This window comes from Ostrea edulis, chromosome 5 (genome assembly GCF_947568905.1).
Source record: "Ostrea edulis chromosome 5, xbOstEdul1.1, whole genome shotgun sequence".
In the NCBI taxonomy this organism is placed as follows: Eukaryota; Metazoa; Mollusca; class Bivalvia; order Ostreida; family Ostreidae; genus Ostrea; species Ostrea edulis.
The window spans coordinates 44667191-44692932 of NC_079168.1; the positions used below are offsets into that span (position 1 = coordinate 44667191).

The following is a 25742-nucleotide window of genomic DNA, read 5'->3' on the forward strand; positions in this document are numbered from 1 at the left end:
TATCAAGATTTAGGGGCTAGCCCCTTCAGTTAGGGATCTAGAAGGGCTCAAAGTCTAGATCAAATATCTCAAAAATCGTTAATATTTTGGTATAAGTCAAAGAACAAAAAATGTTTATCTCAACAATCCAAATCTATTCATATAAAAATTTAGGTCATATGTTACGTAATAAGGGATTTTAAGGGCCAAAACCATAAATTGTTTACCCCTTGTATCTCGAAAACGACAAATATTTTGAAAAGGAATAAAGAACAAAAGTTGTTCAGAATGATTATCTGAACAATATGCATATTTCGTTTTTACCCTATGTGGCCCCGTTAGGGAGCTACAGTTTGGCCCCTAAAATTACTTCTAGAAATAACTCGAGAACAGTAAAGAATTTCTAAATACTTGTTGAACAAAAAAATGTTTGAAATGTCATGACCTTTCTTACGATATCAAGTAAAAGGGGCTGACCCTTTAAATTAGGGGCCCAGAAGGGTCCAAAGGTTTATGAGAATATCTCAGAAACTATTAATATTTTGTAATAAGTCATTGAAGCGGAAATGTTCATCTAAACGAGCTTGTTCTTATCAAATCAAAAAGTAGGTCATATGTTACGTAATAAGGGATTTTAAGGGCCAAAATCATAAATAATTGACGCCTCATATCTTGAAAACGACAAATATTTTGAAAAGCATTATTGAACAAAAGTTGTTCAGAATGATAATCTAAACAATATGTACATTTCGTTTTTTCCCTATGTGGCCCCGTTAGGGAGCTACAGTTTGGCCCCTAAATATTTCTTGTAGAGATAACTCGAGAACGGTAAAGAATTTCTAAATACTTGTTGAGCAAAAAATGTTTAAAATGACAAGGCCTTTCTTACGATATCAAGCAAAACGGGCTGGCCCTTTAAATTAGGGGTTCAGAAGGGTCCAAATGTTTTTGAGAATATCTCAGAAACTATTAATATTTTATAATAAGTTGTAGAAGCGGAAATGTTCATCTCAACGAGCTTGATCTTATCAAATCAAAAAGTAGGTCATATGTTACGTAATTAGAGATTTTAAGGGCCAAAATCGTAAATATTTGACGCCTCATATCTTTAAAACGACATATTTTTTGAAAAGCATTATTGAACAAAAGTTGTTCAATGTGTCATAACCTATCGATCAATATCAAAAAATGGGTCTGTGGGCCTCATGGCTCGCCTGTAGAGTCGATTTTTGTCGATATCAGTCGATTTCAAAAACTTGTAACTGGTAAATATTTTGTAAGGACATATTGAACAAAAGTTGTTCAGTTTATCGAGATCTATCGATTGATATCAAGAAATAGGCTTATGGTCCTAATGGCTCGCCTGTAGAGTCAATTTTTGTCGATATCGGTCGATCTCAATAACTTTTTACAGGTAAATATTTTGTAAAGACATATAGAACTAAAGTTGTTGAGTCTATAGAGGGCTAACAAATGACATCAAGAAATAGGCCCGCGGGCCTTATGGCTCGCCTGGAGAGTCGAATTTCAAACGAATTTCACCACAACTTTGCTTCAGAAGCTTATGATATGAAAAATTGATTATATCTAAAGTGTCTTAAAGTCGGAAACTAAATTGGGACTCATTTGTCTTTTTTTTTTTTTAACTCCGAGTACATCAACAAATCGGACGGAAGACCTACTCGTTGCTCGCAACGAGATCGTGTCTAGTTATTATTATTTTCCTTGGTAGTACACGCGTTTTTCTCAGCCATTTCTCGATCGATTTTCACGAAATTTTCAGGAAAGATGTCTTTTGGTGACGAGACTTTGCTTGCAAAATTTCGTGCTTGACGTCACTTCCGGTCAGGAGTTATCTCTCTTTTAGTGACTTTTTGAAGGGCCTTGTTGTCCACACATCTCCTCCGTTAGTTTTGAAGCTAGAGTCTTGAAATTTCTACACAAGATAGAGTAAACATTTTAGAAGATTTGTGGGGGATTTGATTTTACCGGAGGCGATTTGCCTAAACGCTCGCCTGGACCTGAAAAAATGGATGCCAACATTTTTCGCCGATTTCGGCCATTTTTGACCTTTGATCTCCAATATCTTTTTTCTTGCAAATATTTTGTTAAGACATGTAGAACAAAAGTTGTGCACATTTACGAGATCTTTTTGAAAATATCAAGATTTAGGGGCTAGCCCCTTAAATTAGGGATCTAGAAGGGCTGAAAGTCTAGATCAAATATCTCAAAAATCGTTAATATTTTGGTATAAGTCAAAGAACAAAATATGTTCATCTCAACAATCCAAATCTATTCATATAAAAATTTAGGTCATATGTTACGTAATAAGGGATTTTAAGGGCCAAAACCATAATTATTTTACCCCTTGTATCTCGAAAACGACAAATATTTTGAAAAGCAATAAAGAGCAAAAGTTGTTCAGAATGATGATCTGAACAATATGCATATTTCGTTTTTACCCTATGTGGCCCCGTTAGGGAGCTACAGTTTGGCCCCTAAAAATTACTTCTAGAAATAACTCGAGAACGGTAAAGAATTTCTAAATACTTGTTGAACAAAAAATGTTTGAAATGTCATGACCATTCTTACGATATCAAGCAAAAGGGGCTGACCCTTTAAATTAGGGGCCCAGAAGGGTCCAAAGGTTTATGAGAATATCTCAGAAACTATTAATATTTTGTAACAAGTCATTGAAGCGGAAATGTTCATCTAAACGAGCTTGTTCTTATCAAATCAAAAAGTAGGTCATATGTTACGTAATAAGGGATTTTAAGGGCCAAAATCATAAATAATTGACGCCTCATATCTTGAAAACGACAAATATTTTGAAAAGCATTATTGAACAAAAGTTGTTCAGAATGATAATCTAAACAATATGTACATTTCGTTTTTTCCCTATGTGGCCCCGTTAGGGAGCTACAGTTTGGCCCCTAAATATTTCTTGTAGAGATAACTCGAGAACGGTAAAGAATTTCTAAATACTTGTTGAGCAAAAAATGTTTAAAATGACAAGGCCTTTCTTACGATATCAAGCAAAACGGGCTGGCCCTTTAAATTAGGGGTTCAGAAGGGTCCAAATGTTTTTGAGAATATCTCAGAAACTATTAATATTTTATAATAAGTTGTAGAAGCGGAAATGTTCATCTCAACGAGCTTGATCTTATCAAATCAAAAAGTAGGTCATATGTTACGTAATTAGAGATTTTAAGGGCCAAAATCGTAAATATTTGACGCCTCATATCTTTAAAACGACATATTTTTTGAAAAGCATTATTGAACAAAAGTTGTTCAATGTGTCATAACCTATCGATCAATATCAAAAAATGGGTCTGTGGGCCTCATGGCTCGCCTGTAGAGTCGATTTTTGTCGATATCAGTCGATTTCAAAAACTTGTAACTGGTAAATATTTTGTAAGGACATATTGAACAAAAGTTGTTCAGTTTATCGAGATCTATCGATTGATATCAAGAAATAGGCCTATGGTCCTAATGGCTCGCCTGTAGAGTCGATTTTTTGTTGATATCGGTCGATCTCAATAACTTTTTACAGGTAAATATTTTGTAAAGACATATAGAACTAAAGTTGTTGAGTCTATAGAGGGCTAACAAATGACATCAAGAAATAGGCCCGCGGGCCTTATGGCTCGCCTGGAGAGTCGAATTTCAAACGAATTTCACCGCAACTTTGCTTCAGAAGCTTATGATATGAAAAATTGATTATATCTAAAGTGTCTTAAAGTCGGAAACTAAATTGGGACTCATTTGTCTTTTTTTCTTTTTTTTTTTAACTCCGAGTGCATCAACAAATCGGACGGAAGACCTACTCGTTGCTCGCAACGAGATCGTGTCTAGTTATTATTATTTTTTCTTCTTATTCTTATTATTCCTCTTCTTTAGTGAGAAATTTGTCCGACCGATTTTGTGAAAGTGCTTCGACAGATCCACTTCAAACTTTGTGAGCTGATAGGGGGTCACTAGGAGGTGTGCATTCAACTTTTCAAATTTTCAAAATGGCCGCCGTTTCAAGATGGCGGCCAAAAAACGTCAAAACTCAAAGTTGTCGGATTTCAACCAAATTCTATTTCAAGGATAATCTAGTGACCCCAAGTCCATTTCCACCATTAAAAAAAATTTTGAGCCGCCATTTTCAAAATGGCCGCCATATACCGAAATATTTGAAAGTGTTAAAATCTTTCCAACATTTGGGTTGTGGGGGTCCACAATTCATTTCTAGCATCAGTATTTCCTTCCAATCAATTTTCAAATGTTTCAAAATGGCCGCCATTGAAGAAAATGGTGGCCAAAAATCAAGTCCGTCGGATTTCAACCAAATTCAGTTTTTAGGTGTTTTTGAGAATCCTGAGTGCATATCTGGCATCAAAAAGCATTTCTGACATGGGGAGGTGTTCGGAGACATTTGTGTTGGCATCCCAACACAGTTATAGCTCGTTATTATTATTTTCTTCGTCTTATTCTTATTATTCCTCTTCTTTAGTGAGAAATTTGTCCGACCAATTTTGTGAAAGTGCTTTGATAGATCCACTTCAAACTTTGTGAGCTGATAGGGGGTCACTAGGAGGGTTGCATTCAACTTTTCAAATTTTCAAAATGGCCGCCGTTTCAAGATGGCGGCCAAAAAACTTCAAAAACTCAAGATTGTCGGATTTCAACCAAAATCGATTTCTAGGGTAATTTGGTGACCCCTAGTCCATTTCCACCATCAAATTTATTTTTTGAGCCGCCATTTTCAAAATGGCCGCCATATACCGAAGTATTTGAAAGTGTTAAAATCTCTACAACATTTGGGTTCTGGGGTAAATGGAGGGTCCACAATTCATTTCTAGCATCAGTATATCCTTCCAATCAATTTTCAAATGTTTCAAAATGGCCGCCATTGAAGAAAATGGCGGCCAAAAATCAAGTCCGTCGGATTTCAACCAAATTCAGTTTTTAGGGTTTTTTGAGAATCCTGAGTGCATATCTGGCATCAAAAAGTATTTCTGACATGGGGAGGTGTTCGGAGACATTTGTGTTGGCATCCCAACACAGTTATAGCTCGTTATTCTTATTTTCTTCTTCTTCTTCTTATTCTTCTTATTATTCCTCTTCTTTCCGAGAAAGTTGTCCGCTCGATTGTATGAAAGTGGTTCAACAGATCCACTTCAAACTTTGTGAGCTGATAGAGGGTCATTAGGAGGGGTGCAATCAACTTTTCAAATTTTCAAAATGGCCGCCGTTTCAAAATGGCGGCCAAAAAACGTCAAAAACTCAAGGTTATCGGATTTCAACCAAATTCTATTTCTAGGGTATTTTGGTGACCCCGAGTCCATTTCCACCATCAAACAATTTTTTTGAGCCGCCATTTTCAAAATGGCCGCCATATACTGAAATATTTCAAAGTGTTAAAATCTGTACAACATTTGGGTTCTGGGGTAAATGGAGGGTCCACAATTCATTTCTAGCATCAGTGTTTCCTTCCAATCTATTTTCAGATTTTTCAAAATGGCCACCATTGAAGAAAATGGCGGCCAAAAAATCAAGTCCGTCTGATTTCAACCAAATTTAATTTCTAGGGTTTTTTGAGAATCCTGATCTGGCATCAAAAACCATTTCTGACATGGGGAGGTGTTCGGAGACATTTGTGTTGGCATCCCAACACAGTTATAGCTCGTTATACTAGTAATACTATACCAGGAATCCCTCCCGTATAATACTTTAGACAGTCCATGCAGTTTTAATCAATTCATTTACGTATTTGGATGTGTGCTATTTTTTTTACTTATAACAAACTCCGCATCAAGATAGTAAAGCTCAAAACCGGACATTGAGACATCGGACATTCCGGTCCTGTGTAAAAAATGATGCATTGGACCTGAGGCACTGCACATCGGTCAGGTCCGACGGTCCGATGTCTTTCGCATAGACTGATTAATCTCGCAGATACATCAGCAGCTCATGTTCAACTCTGTTTTGTATACACCACGTACAAAACATTTTGTTTTCTCCAGAATCACTTAAATGTTAGCCAAGGCCTACCCTCGCAGTGTTCGAAATTGGTTTAAAACTTGGTATAGGCCACAGGTCTATGCCAAAATAAGATGACTTAGACCTCATCGAATTGGCATAGACCACAACATTGAAAAAATAATAACACAAATTTTAAAACATTTTCATTTACTTCTAATATACTTAGGAAGTGTATTTTCTTTCCATTTCTGTAATATCATCCTTTCCTCATGTTTATCAGACGTCGACTGACCATGCAAGGCCCTCTTGGATAACTTTATTGCTTTAAATCTAGAAAATTGGCATAGACAATTTGGTCTATCTCAATTACAGTTGGCATAGACCAGTGCCATTTGACATAGACTCGGTCCATGGTTAATTTCGAACACTGCCCTCGGTCCAATGGGGCATGAATTTTCGTTTTTTTCTCCTCGTACGACAGTTTTTTTTGGGTTTTTTTATCGGATGGTTGTGATTGTGAAATACGCTTGGGTGGTTTTGAATTTCCCGGACGAGCCCCCTCCCTATACTTCAGAAAAGGCAGCATGGTTGATAATTTTTCTATGCGAAATTTGACTACTAAGTCATGACATTTAGTCTGAGTCAATCTCACGCTTTATTTGTAATATATACAGAACATATAAGAAAACATTTACAGGCCCACCGGACTCCAGGGTTTAATATTTTAAGAAGCCCGATCCCAATTTTATTGGCCTCAGGCATCGGGCCACTTCTTAACGTCGAAGACTGAATTAATCATCACATATACGCAACAATCTAGACAGTGATTCTTTATATCTATATTTTAATTTGAAATAAATGTGAAAATATAAAATTGATATACATGTACCAAAAATACTGCCAAATAGAAACTGAAATACATATGGCATTCCCCACCCCCTGACCTTTCATTTTGCATGAAAAGAGAAATTCACATCCAGCTGTAAGTTGTGAGGAAATTAACATGAGTTTTGAAGGGTTATCACAGAGAAAACAGTTAGAAATGTAAATATTATGAAATATATAATGAATGTCTCATTTCAATATCACAGATGATGCTGCAATCCAGAACAGGATACATCAAAGTAATGTGTATAGATTGGTGGAGGGATACAGGACCTTTGGACACAGAAAAGCCTCCTTAGACCCCTTGCAGCTGGCAGAGATTGAGTTAGTGTCGCATATTCTACAATCTTTTATGAAACACACAATACAAAAATGATTACAAATAAATTTAGTGAAAAACTATCTGATTAGAGAGCAAAATATTATTTTAGATTTATGTTTCTTTTTATTCATATATCTTTTTAAAGCATTGTTATCATCAAAACTTTCCTCTAATTGATATAATATACCAACCTCATTTTATTACATATGCTGAGAGAATGTAAAATACACATCAGAAAATTGATTGATAATGAATTTAATTTGAAGCATTTTTATAGACCTGTTCCAGAACTTGAGGCTGGCATGTATGGGATATCAACTGATAGTAATCACATAATCCAGACAAATGGAATATTTAATGGACCAGACATGACAATTGAAGAACTAATACAAAATTTGGAGTCCATTTACTGTGGTCCTGCTGCCATTGAATTCAAGCATTTAGAAGTAAAACATATTTTGATATTTTCCCTATAAATTCTATAGAGATTACCTGGGTTTTACTGAACCATAAAAACCTATAAATTAAATGCTTTTGGGATTACTTTAACTCCTTTGTGATATCACATCTGCATACATAACTCAGTGATTGTGACATCACAACTGTTTATAAATAATGATGGAAATACTTCATCTGCTAATACGCCAGTTTCGAGATATGAACTCTTCTGTATAGGAGGTGCATTTAGTGGAACTTTGAATGCCTAAGTGGGACAGAGTGGATATACAGCCAACGAGGAAGACGATGAAATGTATTGAAAGCGGCTTCTCTTTAAATATGTAAATGTGGGAAATACAAAATACTGTCGAAAGAAATGTTTTACCGAAGTGGAAACATACAAACAATGTCATATTTGCAAGAAATATCTAGGATATGGTACTTATGACCAACGAAATAACGTGATAGGATAAGAATTCTATGTATTTAATTACTCCCTAAATACTTATCACTTACTTCGTTTGTGTATCAGCCGAATTCAGGTTATCAAACAGCGTATGAGAAACTTACTGAGTACATTCACTTATGCTGTGATGAACATCTGTCCCACTCCCGCGCGTAAACAAATTCTTTCGCGCCTTACTATGTACGAGAGTTCTCCAAAGGGAAATAACTTGGACGTATCTCGAAACCGGCGTATTAATAATATATTATATATCATATATTTTATGTATTATTTTCACCATTTCATACAAATATCTGGTTTCATCATGCAAACCTGATAAACTGATATCACATCATATAGTAATCTACTAGTGATGAAATCGTGAATATTGGTAAACTGATATGACAAATTGTCATCTACTAGCGATGAAATCATGAATATTGATAAACTGATATGACATCATATTGTCATCTACTAGCGATGAGATCGTGAATATTGATAAACTGATATGACATCATATTGTCATCTACTAGCAATGAAATCGTGAATATTGATAAACTGATATGACATCATATTGTCATCTACTAGTGATGAAATCGTGAATATTGATAAACTGGAGAAATTATCATGGCATATGGCATGACTTTTATGGAATATTTGGCGAGTCTTGGCTCCACCTATTGATGGCTTTTGTTGAGGTGAGCTATATAAGCTTAGATTTACAGCAAGTGGAGGTATAAAAAATTAGTTGACTTTGTTTTAATGCAGAATACAGAGGAGATAGAATGGCTAGCTGAAGCTTTTGAGAGACGAGGGGAGGTAGAAATACCCGCCAAGACAAAAGTGGAATTGGCAGATTTGATGTTACGCTGTCAGGTACATTGTGAATGTGGAAATTCATATACATATGTCTGTGTGTATGTATGACGAAATTTCTTTTTATCTCACCTGAGCTTGTGAGCTTTTCTGATCAGTTCTTCTGTTCGTCCGTAAACTTTTAACATTTTCGACTTCTTCTCCAGAAGCACAGGGCTAATTTCAGCCAAACCACAAAGCATGCCTGGGTAAAGAGGAATCAAGTTTGTTCAAATGAAATGCCACACCCTTTTTGAAGTGGAGATAATTAAGAATTTGTGAAAAGTTTATGACGTTTTTAAAAAATCTTCTCCAGAACCACTGGATCAATTTCAATCAAACCTGGCACAAATCACCCTTGGGTTAATTCTCATCCTTTGTTCAAATGAAGGTTGATGCTCCCTCCAATAGGGAAAAATAATCAAGAAAAGGCAAAAATAGAGTGGGGTTATTTAAAAATCTTCTTCCCAAGAACCAATTGGCCAAAAAAGTTGAAATTTAGGTAAAAATTTCCTGACATAAGTAGATTCAAGTTTGTTCAATTGTTCAAATCTCCCCTCACCCCCCCCCCCCCCCCCCCCCCCCTTTTGGGGTGGGTAGGGTGGGACCACAATAGGGGATCAAAGTTTAACCTAAGGATAATTATACATGTATAGAAAAAATATATAAAGATCTTTTCAAGAACAATAGAGCCATGATTAGTAATATCATATGCAAGTTTGTTCAAATTGTGGTCCCTGCTATTCTTAAGAAGATTCCTAGATATTCTCATGTAAAACTTTGATCCCCAATTCAATTGTGGCCCCACTCTACTTCCAGGGGCCACAATTTGAAAATTTCCCCCTTTTATCTCCTTTTGTGGCCCCACACTACCCATGGGGCCCCTGATGTAAACAAACTTGAATTTGAACTACCTGTAGATGCTTGCATATCAATGTGACTAATCATGGTCCTACTATTATTAAGATGAATTTTAAAAATGTTTCCCTATAAATCCTTATGTTTGGTTTCCCCTATTTTGGCCCCAACCTACCCCTGGGGATCATGATTGTGAATACATTTGAATCTGCGCAACCTAAGGATGCTTGCATATTATTAATCAAAGGGTTATATGGGATATACAGGAAATAAATTAAAACAAAAGCAGGGCCACACTAAATCATATCGAAATGCAAGTGTTCCCAAGTTTAGAATTTTTTTTTATTTCACAGGAGAGACTTTTTGCATATTAATTACTTGTGTATGAAAGGGAATCTACAATATACACTGTATTTCAAACCTAATGCTTCTGATAGCCCCCTGGTATTTGGTCATATATGCAACACTTTGCAAGACTTTGATACCCTATACCAAACATTAACCTACAGAACAGAGCCCTGTCCATCACTCTATACCAAACATTAACATACAGAACAAAGCCCTGTCCATCACTCTATACCAAACATTAACCTACAGAACAAAGCCCTGTCCATCACTCTATACCAAACATTAACCTACAGAACAAAGCCCTGTCCATCACTCTATACCAAACATTAACCTACAGAACAAAGCCCTGTCCATCACTCGATACCAAACATTAACCTACAGAACAAAGCCCTGTCCATCACTCTATACCAAACATTAACCTACAGAACAAAGCCCTGTCCATCACTCGATACCAAACATTAACCTACAGAACAGAGCCCTGTCCATCACTCTATACCAAACATTAACCTACAGAACAAAGCCCTGTCCATCACTCGATACCAAACATTAACATACAGAACAGAGCCCTGTCCATCACTCTATACCAAACATTAACATACAGAACAAAGCCCTGTCCATCATGGAAAAATGAAAGAAAACCACCGCCAAAATGTGTATTGTCCATTTAATGTATAGCATGAAATCTTACTTAGAATAGGTGGAAGATTTTTAGAAAGGTTGCTGTTTCCAGAGAAAAACATTATATGAAATCATGATTATTAGAAATGTACAGTACATATGCTTTAAAATATTCAATACAGGCATTTGATCACTTCCTGGCCAACAAGTTTGTGAATGTAAAGCGTTATGGAGGTGAAGGTGGGGAGAGTATGATGGCTGTCTTTGAGGAGATCTTCAACAAATGTTCACAAAGTAAGTTTACAACATTAACACGTGTTCACAAAGTAAGTTTACAACCTCAGAAAGTGTTCACAAAGTAAGTTTACAACATTAACAAATATTCACAAAGTAAGTTTACAACATTAACAAATGTTCACAAAGTAAGTTTACTTTACAACATTAACAAGTATTCACAAAGTAAGTTTACAACATTAACAAGTGCTCACAAAGTAAATTAACTTTACAACATTAACAAGTGTTCACAAAGTAAATTAAGAGGAGCTAAGGAATCATGTACGAATTTGGAAATTTGATTTATATCTTATACTGTATACATATGATATTCAATATACATTGTATACACTGAAGGGGTGAAACTATAAATGGTGATGTACTTGAATCATGATTCAGAGTTTTCAATTCAGTTTGATTCGGTTCAAAAAGTCTGATACAGTACAGAGTCTTTTAATTGGTCAATTAAGATTCAGTCAACATCTTTACAAACTGGACCCTGAACAGTCAGCAAATTGCGGGTATTATTAAAAAATTGTCCCCACAACACAGATTACTTGTATGGGAACACTTTGGTTTTCTTTAATCCTTCTTTAAAATAACATATTTACTCACTCTGGGTCTATTTGTTTCCCATCTCCACAACTGGTCCAGGATATTGCAGTATATCTCCAGCCTCTACTTGATATTTGAGAAGTAGATGAAAGATCTATTGGAGATCTCCAAACTGCGTAAGAGCAAATTAGGATCACTCGTGTAGCTCTCCACCTGACTTAATGAATATACCCGCTATCTTTCTGAGTTAATAATATTATTTAGATTGCAGAAAGCAATAAACAGATTGACAAGTATTTTAATACATGATAGATATTCATTGTATGTTATTGAATTGAATAAAAACTAATTGAATTAAGAGTAATGTATCTCAATTCGTATGGAATTGTAAAGGTGTTGTATCGTTTTACCCCTACACACTATGGTGAACATTTAATGTTGTAGGTGACCTGACAGATGTTGTTATATGTATGCCACATAGGGGGCGTTTGAACTTTCTCACCTGTATGTTAAAGTTTCCACCAGTCATCATGTTCAAGAAGGTGAGAGGGCTTTTTCACTTGTATACAAAAGAGTCAAAATCTTGTTGTCTTGCTGCAACTCGTGCTCAAACACTTACGAAAGTGTGCTACAGTTCTCTGTTTGATGGAGTTCATCGAATCTTAATGTTCATAGCATGTTCTGTAATTTTGAGATTCTAGTTTAAGGTCTATTGTTTAGGAAAAATATTTAGGAAATGAACAGGTTTTCTTTCAGAAAATATACACTTATTTAATGTTTTTGTATTTGATTCTGTAGAAAATTATTTGTTTACCCTCTCCCGACCCAGCATTTGAAATATGGGAGATAGGTAGATACTTGTAAATTTTTTTAAAAGAAATTTTTTAACAATGCTAAACTTTCAAACTTGATCAAACAAAGTGTTGTTCGCTGGCACTTGGCTTGTTGTTAGTATCATTTGAATTTAGTGTTGATCACCAAGACACTCATTATTATGTGGTCTCAGATTTTGAAATGTTAACAAATTTATTCTGTTTCTCAGAAGCTAAAAAAATTTTTCAGTTTGTTTTTGTCAGCTGGTCAGGAGAGGGCAAACGGACAATTTTTTTCACGGTGGCCTAGGCCCCCTTTATTTAAGATGAATACTACTGATAATGTTTGATGACTTGTATTCTTTAGATGAAAGGTCTGTCTGAAATTCCTCCAAATGTTGCTGGAAGTGGCGATGTTTTATCACACCTGTGTAAGTTCTCTTTCACTCGTGAACAGTTAATTCCGTTAAGAAATTTTAAGTGAGAGTCGATTTACTTAGTATCGCTTAGATCGGAGACGTATGATGATGAAAGATTTGAATATGAGTGTACATTTTTCAGACACGTCCGTCGATTTGAACTACAACAATGACAGTGTTCATGTTAGTCTGATCCCAAATCCCTCCCACCTAGAGGTCAGTGTTTTAATCCCTCCCACCTAGAGGTCAGTGTTTTAATGTTACTTGAAGAAACCTTAACATCTTTAGTTAGAACTTTTATAATCCAGAACTGTAATTTCTTTCATTTTAGATATACCAATTGCTCTTTATGTCTCATGGGTGAAATGTGGGATATCAACTTTCATTTTGTTTTACAAATTTGGTCACTTTTATCCAACAGACATCTGTTGTGCAAGCTGTATTTTCCTCACAAACGAATATGGCATGACTAACCTTCATTTTGAGGAAGATTAACCTGCAAGGGGATAATGCGTCTTCTTCGAATCCAATAAATGCTAATTATACTTCCCACAAACAAAGTTTTAGGGGTTATATTATAATCGCTATGTCCATCTGTCCATGTGTCCATTGTCAGTGGGCATGAATTTGTCTGGACATTTTCTAAGAGATTAGTGCATGGAAATTTGATTATCAATAAATATCAAGGTCAAAGGAATTTAGTGTATTCTGTAACTTGTATTCAGGTGAAACATTACTAAACATAAATAATGTTGATACTCAGATTGCTCTGGTCTTCAACTATACAACATTTCAAATATGCCTCAATATGCATGAGCTCTACAGACAGTATTAGTCCCTCTAGGACAGGTATAGTTTACATTTAATGATCCCCTTGTAGGCTAATAATCCAGTGGCTGTTGGGAAGGCCCGTGCGAAACAGCAGACATTACGATGTGGTGAATACAGCCCAGAGACAACTGCCAAAAGGGTCCTGAGTGTGCAAGTGCATGGTGATGCATCTTTTTCTGCACAGGTAAGTGAATGAATTTTCATAGCTTGAGGTAAAGAAAGTGCATCAGCTATAATTTCCTATTTCTTGAAATGTTAAAACCACTGAGAATAAATATTCATGACAGTAAACATTTGTGCAGTAAAATGTTTGCATAATGTTTACGGTTATGACATTTTATCAGTTATTACATTTGAATGTATAAATCCCACCTGAAACCTGTAAAATTTATTTGAAATAATGTACAAGGCTGGAATCGTTAATACCACAAGTACTCCAATATGAAGTGTTCAGGATCACCATTCAACACTCAGCAGATTTTTTTTAACCTCCTTCTATCAGTAAAAGTAGCAAGATTAATAAATGTTTGCCAATTGACATTAAGTGGTAGAATGTAAAATGACATGTACCTTTGAATTTTAACACTAGTCTAGTAGAAATATACTGCATTGATTAACATAAATGTAAATTGAAATTTAAAGAATTAAAACAGATCACCAACACAGAACCTGATGATGACCGCCTCCTGGTCGAAACCGGTCAACCAATAAATTTCATCTTACATTCTCATGATGTGTTGGTGATCTGTTTTATTTCTTCAAGTTTATACTTTGGATACAGACCCTATTGAATACCGTATGGTATCCACTCGTGAGAATCTTCCTTAATTTTAACCTCATGGTGTTGGTCTCCAGGTCAGACTCTGTAAATGGAAATTGTTGAGTTTTGTTTGTTTATACCTGTTACATTGGTTAAGTATGAGTAGGTTGTTTTGAGGGTAACAGCCATTAAATATTGGAATTGTCTTTCCAAACTGACATAATGTAAAGTTTATATGTAACTGTTTGGTACAGCTTTTAGCAATTATGATATCTCGATCATAATGGACACCTTTATACTCTTTTTAAAGCCAAATGCGGGGATAGACCAAATAGATGTATCTGTTTTAATGCTACAAACCTGGTTTTTTGTTGTTGAGGACTTGGTCATTTTGATATATACCATGATGTGTGAATTCAAGTTCATTTGTAAAAGTCACAATCGGAAGTGACTAGGTTGGGGTCACAATATGGGGTCAAATTTGTCATGAGATGAAAGAGGGTAAAAATCATTTAAAAATTTTCTTTGAAGAACAGCAGGGCCAAGGGTGACTGAAGTGAGCATTGTGGCCCATGAGCCTCTTGTCCTATTTGGTGTCCTTAACCAAGTATTCCCAACTTTCTGCAGGTGTTTTCACTGTCTACATCATATGTGATACTGTATTTACACATACAGAGTCTTGTATGTTTGTTTTATTGTAGGGTGTAGTTGCAGAAACATTCTGTATTGCTGAATGTCCACATTACAATGTTGGAGGCAGTGTACATCTAATTGTTAATAACCAGATTGGCTTCACAACAGAAGCTTGCAGGGGCAGGTCAGAACTTTTCCTTTTCTTGAAAAAACCCCAAACAATCCTGAACCTGCATCTAATCTTGATGTACTTTAAAGTCAATTCAATTTTGTTTTGACCAAAGGTATATTTCTAATACTTGGGGACAAATCTTACAAATGACATGTAGTCTCCAGCTCCTTCACCGAAAAGCATATTTCTAATGCTCGGGGACAAATCTTGTGGACAAATAACAAACAGGTGTATAAATGTAAACTCAAGCTCCTTTAGGATTTAATGAAATGAATTGCAATTAAGTAGTATTTATTCCATAAAAATCTCAACATCAAGAATGAATTGTTCCTATAGGAGTTTCCAGTAGTCTTTTTTTCTGAATGCTTTGAGATCGTGTATTGATTTTTTTGTATGCAAGTGTATATTGATGAGTTACAGATCGAGTTTGAGTTTTGTTCCAGTTCGTTGATTTTTGATGGAGTTGTGCCCCTTTAATGTAGAAAAATTACTGTTACAACCAGTTTTCCGGACTTTTTTTCTAAACGCCTTGAGATATTGAACTGATCAAATTTAAGGTTTTTTCTGGTTCGTTGATTTTTGATGGAGTTGTGCCTCTTTTATATAGTATGTATTTATTTTATGGTTGTTAAAACATATAAAGGATTATTGTTCTTCGTTGTACTAAATGCATATAACATATAATCTGAATACAACATTCAATGTTTTACTTTCATGGATTTCCTACATTTGACTTTACTGCAGGCGGGGACATTCGTCCTGTACAGACACGTCTAGTTTGAATCTCTGTCTTTTTCCTTTCCGTTCCAGCTGATGAAATTTATTGGCTATACCCATCTTTGCTTGGTTTCTCGTAGTGAACAATCATGTCGCATTAACAGGTTGTTAATATTTAAACCAGGCTACATGGAAAGTTTCCCCCCCCTTCCCTCCCCACAACCTGAGACACTTGTTAATCATGTAGTACAGCAAGACACCAACTCATCATATAATTATAGCTGATCAATTAATCATTTATCGAGAATAAAATGCTAACAAACACAGCATCACTGTATTTGGGTGATGTTCACTATATATCCTTATATACACAGATCCTCCAGATATAGTAGCTGCCTGGCCAAAATAAATGCCTATCCTGTTCTTCATGTGAATGCAGACTACCCTGAGGTATAGTTAGAGAGAGAGAGAGAGAGGAGTCTTCCTTGAGGAAGCTTATGATTTTATGTTTCTATAAGCCTGGGACTGAAGCTTGTTTTATGTGCTGTCTGTCAGAGACAAAACTTTTACATTGGTTATAACTGTAGAGCTAAAATTTACAGTCGTGAGAGTGGGTGTCATCTTTTTAACTTGCCTTTATTTGATACCTCAAAAAACTTCAACACGGACTTTACAATTTAGTAGAAATCTTTGTGATAAGGCCATTCCAAAGGTGTCTCATTGAAAAATTTTGCAAACTTGACTTTGACCTTTGATCTACTGATAAAAAACCTTAACATTAGTTATATGATGAAGTTAAATTTTGAGTATACATGTACTATGCCAAAATAGTAGTCGGTTTTGACAAATACTGCACGACCCAAAGGAGAGTGTGCTATTTGTCAAAACCTTGACTACTGTTTTGGCATAGTATACACAAAGTGTAACATGAAATAATTTTAATGCTGATTGTCCATATTTTTAAAAAATAGATCAATATTTACAATTCAATGGAGTAAAGGGCGATCACTCCAAATGTACTTTCAATGTTGAGAGATGCAGATAATTTATCATACTCCCACCCCCCACCCCCATTGAAAGAAGAGGGGTATTTTGCTTTGCACCTGTTGGTTGGTGGGTCTGTCAGTAGACCACATGTTATCCACTCAAAATCTGGAGAACCATTCACTTGATTGTAATGATATTTTATAGTGGGTTGGTTTTGAGTAGGAGAGAAGCTCTATTGATTTTGAAGTCAAGGGTCAGTCTACTCTGGACTTAGGAAGATACTGTATGCTCAATATCTTGAGAACCCTTTCCTTGTTAGAAATTAAACTTGGTACACTGGTATAGTGTGAGAAGATGACCCTTATTGATTTTGAGGTCACATGATCAAGGGTCAAACTGGACTTAGGAATTTACTGATTGCTCAATGTCTTGAGATCCCTTTGCTTGACAGATATCAAACTGGGTTCACTGGTACATCTTCAAGTGATGACCCCTATTGATTTCTAGGTTCAAAGGTCAAGGGTCTTACTGGACATAAAATCATACCTTCCACTCAATATCTTGAGAACCCTTTGCTTCACAGACATCAAACTTTATACACTGGTACATCCTAAGGAGTAGATGGCCCCTATTGATTTTGAGGTCACATGGTCAAAGGTCAAGGGTCAAACTGGACATAAGAATATACTGTCCATTCAATATATTGAGAAGCCTTTGCTTTATGGATATCAAACTTGGTACACTAGTACATCATAAAGAGTAGATGACCCCATTCAATTTTGGGTTCATATTATCAAGGGTCAAACTGGACATAGTGATATATTGTCAACTATATTTTAAGAATCATTTGCTTCATGGACACCACTAAACATGGTGCACTGGTACATCATAAGGAGTAGATTACCCCTATTGATATTTAGGTCACATGGTCAATCCACTTAGGAAATGATAATGCCTTCTCAATATCTTGAATTGGTTTGGCACTACTATCAATTAAATGGTCCATGTGTATAACCCTTTTCAAGTTTCAACCACGAAGGGGGGGGGGGGGGGGGGGGGGGGGGGGGGGGGGGGGGGGGGGGGGATGGGCATATATGTTTTACAAACATTTCTTGTTTCAAATTTGGTTTTGATTATAAGTTATAATTTTTGTGTTAATCAAATATCTGGGCAAGTTTACTCTACAACGATTATATTTGTTATGATTATATTTGTTAGTGATAAAGTTTAGTTAATATATATATAATTTATGTACGTCTAGAGTAGAATTGTGGTGGCGTAATGAATAGCACATTCACTTCACAAGTGTGCTGCCCTGGGTGTGAACACGAGAATGAACATATTAATTTTTCTGAATAAACAAAGTTATATGTGAAAAGTTTGAAGAAGACAAAAAGTAATAAAGTTACACAAAAGAAAATGTGATAGTATATATTCATATTCTGTGCATCGAGTTTATAGGAAGACACTAACAGGAAGCATGATAATAGTTAGAACTTCATTCATGATTCACAAAAATTGACAAAAACATCTTGTTTCTTTTATTTTGAATTGATAAACAAATTGAATTAAGTTTTTTTGTTGTTGTTAAGTTGACATTTAACTCACAGCTGTGAAAGTTTGAACAGTTCTATTTTTGTGCACCACTTTAGTTAAAGTGGGAAATATCTGCACATCTGTTTGTAACACTTGTTTATTTATGATATCTCAAATGCTGTTACTGATTAATAGTTTCTGTGACGTACATTATAAGTTATATTTGTTTGTATTAGGAAGTTTTACGAGTGACTTCTATACATTTATAACTTAGTTTTGTTTATATTAGGAAGTTTTACGAGTGACTTCTATACATTTATAACTTAGTTTTGTTTGTATTAGGAAGTTTTACGAGTGACTTCTATAGCCATGGACTACCAGAGGAAATTCAACAAAGATATCATCATAGATTTCATTTGCTTTCGTAAGCATGGGCACAATGAGCTAGACGAACCCTCATTTACGCAGCCGGTGATGTATAAAGCAGTGAAGGCCAGAGAGAGTATCCCAAATCAGTATGCCAACCTCATTGTGGTATGCTTTGGATTCACTCGTTATAGCTTAGGATTAAAAAATCAAATGATCAGTCAGTTGCCTGCATTACTTTGCAGTACAAATTCATTGTGAATAGCAAAGCACAGACAGAAATATTTTGTTGTAACCATGGTAACTCCTGATTAGGTCCTATTAGAATTCATATATTTTGTTATTGGAGAAATACTAACTTAGTGAATTCTAGACTGGTTATTTCACATGTAAAGTATTTGCTCTGCAAGATTGTTTTTGAAAACATGTTCTTAGACCGTAGATCTTGTTTATTTTGAATATTTACTTATAGTTTTATAAGATAACAAACCCATGAAATTTGAGTTCTTGGGATATTTTCTGTTGCTTAATATGTATTCTTTGTTTTATCATTCTTGAAAAATTGTTGCCCATAAATCAACAATGCTGATCTCAAAATCATGTATCAGAATCTTCATAGATAGTCTAAATAAGGTGGATATGGTTAAGGGTATATCTTGTTTTTATTATATATTTTTTATCACTCTTCTTTATATGCCCACTGATTCCAGCCTCCATTATATTTTAGTCAGAGGGACTATGTGAACGGGAAACATTGGATAACTCAGTCAGAGCTTGGAATGCATCACTGACAGAGCATATGTCTCAAGTGGATTCCTTCACACCTCAGGTAACATGCAATTATCGTTATCACAGAACAAGAAAGAGTAAATACTACTACAGTAGAACTCGGCCAATTCCTGGGGTCCAGAGGATTTAATTGTTATATCTGTGCTCTATCCGTAGAACAAATTATATATACAATTTGTAACGAATTTCATCTGAGAAGGCAATATATGAAGCACAGCCCTCCTTCCATCATTGTTTATAGAATAAAATAGATCTTTACCCTAAAAAACGGTACAAAACAATTGTACTAATTTAACTTAACTCATGGAAACTTCTAAAGCTTACAGTTGTTGAATATTAGTATGCACCAGTTTGAAACCAGCTGATTCAGTAATATGATCCCGATCGAATTAAACTTACCATATTAACCTTCCACTTGTACAAACACACAGAAATGTTGATCAATATTTTAATTGATGGGTACCCGTAATAATTCACTAGAAAGATATGAATGATTATGAGGAATTAGTATCTAAAATATTACTGGTAGGTGTGAGGGATGTCCGATGGTTAAAACACAAGTAAAAACACTCTAATATGTGTAGTAGATGAATTACTAGGGTGATATAACGTGATTTGGGTCAATTTACATTTTTTTATTATCTGCTACACCCAAAATTAAAATTCATTCCATTTAATTCATTAAATGCAAAAAGACAAAATTACAACCTTTGTTTATAAAAATGTGAATAAATAAACATAGATAAATACAAATCACTTGTACCATGCAAGGATTCACTTAACAACTATAGACGAACCATCAAGCTGTGAAGGCAGCCATCTTAATTCTACTTATAACAAGAACATGGAATTCATATATCAAATTTGAAAACAAAGTTATTGAAGATGGCATTGAATCTTTGTAACAGAAAATAAGTGAAGGCTACGCTTGTAATGCTTACTTAACTGCTCTTTAATGACCCAATACTAAGTTAACGCCCCAAAATTTTACTGGTATGGTGATCAATGACAAGCTGTCTGTCAATCAAACTTTTGACAATAGATCTCAGGTTGATCGACATCCGCAGAGACCTGTTCTGCAGCTACCTAAGAAAAATGTCTTGATATCAAAAGAAGTCAATATATACTGATTTTCTTTAGATCTTGTCAGGCCCAGTCTACCTGAATTTTGATAGCATTGACCTATTCACAGCTGCTATTTTCCCATAATTCAAATTTTAAAATAGAAGTCCCTAGAATTAGCTTTATAGACCTGTCATGATATGATAAAATAATTGGTAATTTCAATCTACAGCACCTAATTATTTATGATTATAATAATTAAATAAGTTCATAATTAGAAAACAATTAGTAACACCAACACCAAAGAAAAAAATACTAAAAGTTGATCACTGCTGTTATTCTCATTGAATGAGAATGACCTCTAAATTTTCTGCAAGGATCTTGGATGAAAAATTAGGAGCAATCTGGGAATAGTATGTAACGGATGGGATTAGCAGCAATCTGGAATGGTATGTAACGGATGGGATTGGGATACGAACTGAGAAGTAGAAATAGAAGAAACTCCAGATATATCTTTGTAAATTGAGGTGTTTATTCCTCCCATGCCTGGACATTCTGAATGCCTGGTGGTGACACAGTAGAAGCCTCCACATGGCTAGATTTGGAAACATCAGGGATTATGAATATTGAATTTAGAATAAAGAAAATTTTTAATTCCCTGATGGCTAATGTCCTCAAAAATATCTATCATATATATTTTTAGCTCACCTGAACCAAAGGTTCAAGTGAGCTATTCTGATCACATTTTGTCCGGCGTCCGTCTGTCTGTCTGTCCGTCTGTCTGTCTGTCCGTCTGTCTGTAAACTTTTCACATTTTCGACTTCTTCTCCAGAACCACTGGGCCAATTTCAACCTAACTTGGCCAAAAGCATCCTTGGGTGAAGGGCTTTCAAGTTTGTTCAAATGAAGGGCCATGTCCCTTTCAAAGGGGAGATAATCACAAAAATGCAAAAATAGGGTGGGGTCATTTAAAAATCTTCCTTCTCAAGAACCACTGGGCCAGAAAAGCTGATTTTTACATGAAAACTTTCTGACATAGTGCAGATTCAAGTTTGTTCAAATCATGGCCCCCGGGGATAGGATGGGGTCCCAAGGGGGGATGAAAGTTTTGCACACAAATATATAGGGAAAAACTTTAAAAATCTTCTTCTCAAGAACCACTAAGCCAGAAAAGCTGAGATTTACATGAAAGCTTCCTGACATAATGCAGATTCAAGTTTGTTCAAATCATGGCCCCCGGGGGTTGGATGGGGCCACAATAGGGGATCACAGTTTTACATACAAATATATAGGAAAAATCTTTAAAAATCTTCTTCTCAAGAACCACTAAGCCAGAAAAGCTGATTTTTACATGAAAACTTTCTGACATAGTGCAGATTCAAGTTTGTTCAAATCATGGCCCCCGGGGATAGGATGGGGTCCCAAGGGGGGATGAAAGTTTTGCACACAAATATATAGGGAAAAACTTTAAAAATCTTCTTCTCAAGAACCACTAAGCCAGAAAAGCTGAGATTTACATGAAAGCTTCCTGACATAATGCAGATTCAAGTTTGTTCAAATCATGGCCCCCGGGGGTTGGATGGGGCCACAATAGGGGATCAAAGTTTTACATACAAATATATAGGAAAAATCTTCTCAAGAACCACTGAGCCAGAAAAGCTGATTTTTACATGAAAACTTTTTGACATAGTGCAGATTCAAGTTTGTTCAAATCATGGTCCCTGGGGGTAGGATGAGGCCACAAGGGGGATCAAAGTTTTACATACAAATATATAGTTAAAATCTTTTTCTCAATAACCACTGAGTCAGAAAAGCTGATATTTACAAGAAAACTTTCTGACATAGTGAAGATTCAAGATTGTTCAAATCATGGCCCCCGGGGGGTAGGATGGGGCCACAAGTGGGGGGGGGGGGTTCAAAGTTTTACATACAAATATAGGAAAAAGCTTTAAAAATCTTCTTCTCAAGAACCATTGGGCCAAAGAAGTTGACATTTACATGAAAGCTTTCTGACATAGTGTAGATTCAAGTTTGCAAAGGGTAGTTTGGGCCATAATAGGGACTAAGGTTTTACATGCAAATATATATGGAAAGTCTTCAGATATGGGCCAAAGTGACTCAGGTGAGCGATGTGGCCCATGGGCCTCTTGTTTATACTTCCTTTGTAAAACATGGAGTGAAACAGCAAAATTATTTCCCATATCTTTGCAACATAAATAAAGCAATAAAAACAGATACCAGATATTTTGAACAAAGATAAATTTTTACACTCCCCAAAAATTTTACGGGGGAGCATATAGTCGCTGTCGTGTCTGTTGTCCGTCCGAGCTCATATCTCCTAAATCTTTCATAAGAATTTGATCACAAATATTCCTTGGGACAGGGACTTTTGGACCAAGGTCATTTTTGAAAGGTCAAGGTCACTCAGAACATATTCCTTATTTAGAGAAACAGTTTTTAAATAGGTATTGATCATACATCACATAAAAAAGTAACAGGCAAATGGCTTTCAGACAAAGGTCACTCAAAGTCATTATGTAAAGGTCAGGGTCACTCAGAACATATACCTTATAGATAAGAAAGACCTTCATTTCAACAATATTTCAACAGTTATTGATCATTGTGCGAGTCATTCGTCATATAAAGTATTTCATCGGTTAGATGCAGTTCTGGGAGCATATACCAGTTAACAGTGTTGTGGGTCCATGGAATTTGCTAAAGCGTTTATCACAAAAATGAAACCTTACAAAATATTTGTGAAGGGTTTTTAGCAACTATATGATAGTAATGATTCACAAAATTTTGATATGCAAAAATTAATCTAGCAATTTCCCAAATTTGTATTCTACGAAAACTTGCTGATTTATGGTATATTTGGAATGTTGTGACCGTGCGCTCTACTTTTGCTGTGTCTTTGGGTTTTTCCTCCATACAGATACATGATATGAGTTGTCTCTTTTCTATGTACAGAGATTTGACCTTCAGAAGCAGTGGAAGGAGATGGAACAGCCAGGAGATGTGGTCACGCACTGGGACACAGGGGTGACTGTAGACCTACTTAAGTTTATCGGCCAGAAGTCGGTCACCTGTTCTGATCTGGTGGGTCCATGTAGAGGGCAAATTCTATTACTCTATAATCGATAGGGTGCTTATAATTGTAAGGAGTGACTGTAGATTGATGCTGAACTGGACTGAATTTATTTTCTCATCACAATTACACAATTGTATACAGAGATTTAGTACATATATTTTATATAAAAGTGATGGTAATATAACACTAAATGTTTTAAGGCATGCGTGAGTATGGAGATAGGCAACATATGCAATTTTAGATTCGAGTAGTCATTGGGTCGGGGAGCATAGTTTATTAATATTTCTTATAAAGGAACACAATTTTCTTAGAAAAGATTGCTTGTTTGAATTCATTATATTTTAAAAAGTAATGATATTTTTGAGACGTATTTGTTTTGGTGATGCAGACTACCTATATATTCACGGGGGCTATAAAACTTAATGACTGGTGTTGACAAGGCTTACAAAGCAGTTATGTGGTGATAATTGTTATATTTATATTGTAGAAAGTTCATCCCAATGTGCAGAAGGCTCATGTTGACCGCCGTATAGAGAGAATGAAGGATGGCAAAGGATTAGACTGGGCTACAGCAGAGTCTCTGGCATTTGGCTCACTACTGTATCAAGGTATGGGGTACATACTACAATGTAGGAAGCATTTACCTGCAGTACCCCCACCAAATTTCACAGGATTCAACAATCAGGATAAATTTTTGAAAAAAAGAACAATAACAGTATTTGCTGTAGATGAATTTTTGACAATTTTGCAGGTCAATGAAATTTGCAAAAATATCTTATTTCCCAAAGGACAAGGTACGTTTGGGGCCAAATTTGGCCCCGCGTCCAAATTTGGCCCCGCGTCCAAATTAAATGATATTCCTCAAAATTCTGTCATATGGTGTATACTTCCATAAAATGGTTATGATGTCTTCGTAAAAAGCTTTACTTATGTATAATACATATGTAAATACAGTATAGTTTACGATAACGTTGTGCCATTTTGATGTTACTTTATGCGACGTCATGAACAAGAAAGCTATGTCATGAACTCAATATGAAAATAATCCAATTTATGTCGCCGTATGCTCAAAGTTTTATTAAACAAATGTGCACTATGATTTTTATTTGAAAAGTTTAATTGACTATTTCCGAAAGTTTTAATCAATTGTAGATAATTCGATGCGGCAGATGCTGTGATTTGAAGGACGATTAGTGTAATTGTATCTAAGAATTGTAGAGCAATCCATATATATTCATTCAATTTTAACATTGTATTTACATTTGCATCCAATTTGCATTATTTTATTCTAAATTAAATGAATATCATATATGTACGTAGCACGTGGTTACCTTAAGTTATTCTTAACCTAACAAAAAATAATCTTGTCAGTATTATATTCAATGTTTTAGCATATACATTGCATCTATTAATTACACTCTTTATTTGAAAAAAAAATGTACAGGCTCCTGACAATTATCTTTATATAACAAGTCTTTCAATGCATTAGTATTTACGCAAAGGAAAAAAGTTTGAATCATAAATCATATCATTGTCTCAAACCACGTCCGAAGTCCGCATGGGAGAGGATCGTATATTTTTTAACCCCCCCCCCCCCCCCCCCCCCCCCTTCTACCTTTTGATACATGCCGATTTAGTCAGAAATATGAAAACAACTTTGGTTTCCCTATCTAATAAATCATTCAACAATTCCTTTTCGGCCAGTTTCTAATGATGAATGAAGCAGAAACTGTCTATTAACAGTACCAAAGTCAATCACTATGACAGTGCATCAGCATACATAATGCCGTCAGTCAAAGATATTTATATTTTCCAGCAATTGTCAAAATAATGAAAGGTGTAAGATTTAATCAGTTTTTGACACTAAGTTTTTTCACTATACTAGTGAAAAGGACTACTAGAATCTATAATTTACTAGTCCTGCTGATTTGTGACTAGTCCGGCTGCTGAAAATAGACGGCCGAGTCGCGATGCGACGAGGGGAAGAGTGCGAGAGGGGCTTGTCCCCTCTTAAAGAGGGT

At 35.5% G+C, this 25742-nt stretch overlaps 1 protein-coding gene across 1 annotated transcript in view; it reads left to right on the top strand.

The window, feature by feature from the left end:
* The window catches only part of LOC125649500 (2-oxoadipate dehydrogenase complex component E1-like), a 41114-nt gene that overhangs the window by 1802 nt on the left and 13570 nt on the right, over positions 1 to 25742 (top strand). Inside the window, exons 2-15 of the mRNA XM_048877074.2 lie at positions 7041 to 7158; positions 7434 to 7602; positions 8808 to 8915; positions 10901 to 11012; positions 11991 to 12088; positions 12726 to 12789; positions 12920 to 12993; positions 13658 to 13792; positions 15070 to 15185; positions 16265 to 16340; positions 18756 to 18947; positions 19507 to 19608; positions 23601 to 23729; positions 24209 to 24329. Coding sequence (XP_048733031.1) covers positions 7041 to 7158; positions 7434 to 7602; positions 8808 to 8915; positions 10901 to 11012; positions 11991 to 12088; positions 12726 to 12789; positions 12920 to 12993; positions 13658 to 13792; positions 15070 to 15185; positions 16265 to 16340; positions 18756 to 18947; positions 19507 to 19608; positions 23601 to 23729; positions 24209 to 24329 — 1614 coding nt within the window. The remainder of the gene's footprint in view (positions 1 to 7040; positions 7159 to 7433; positions 7603 to 8807; positions 8916 to 10900; positions 11013 to 11990; positions 12089 to 12725; positions 12790 to 12919; positions 12994 to 13657; positions 13793 to 15069; positions 15186 to 16264; positions 16341 to 18755; positions 18948 to 19506; positions 19609 to 23600; positions 23730 to 24208; positions 24330 to 25742) is intronic.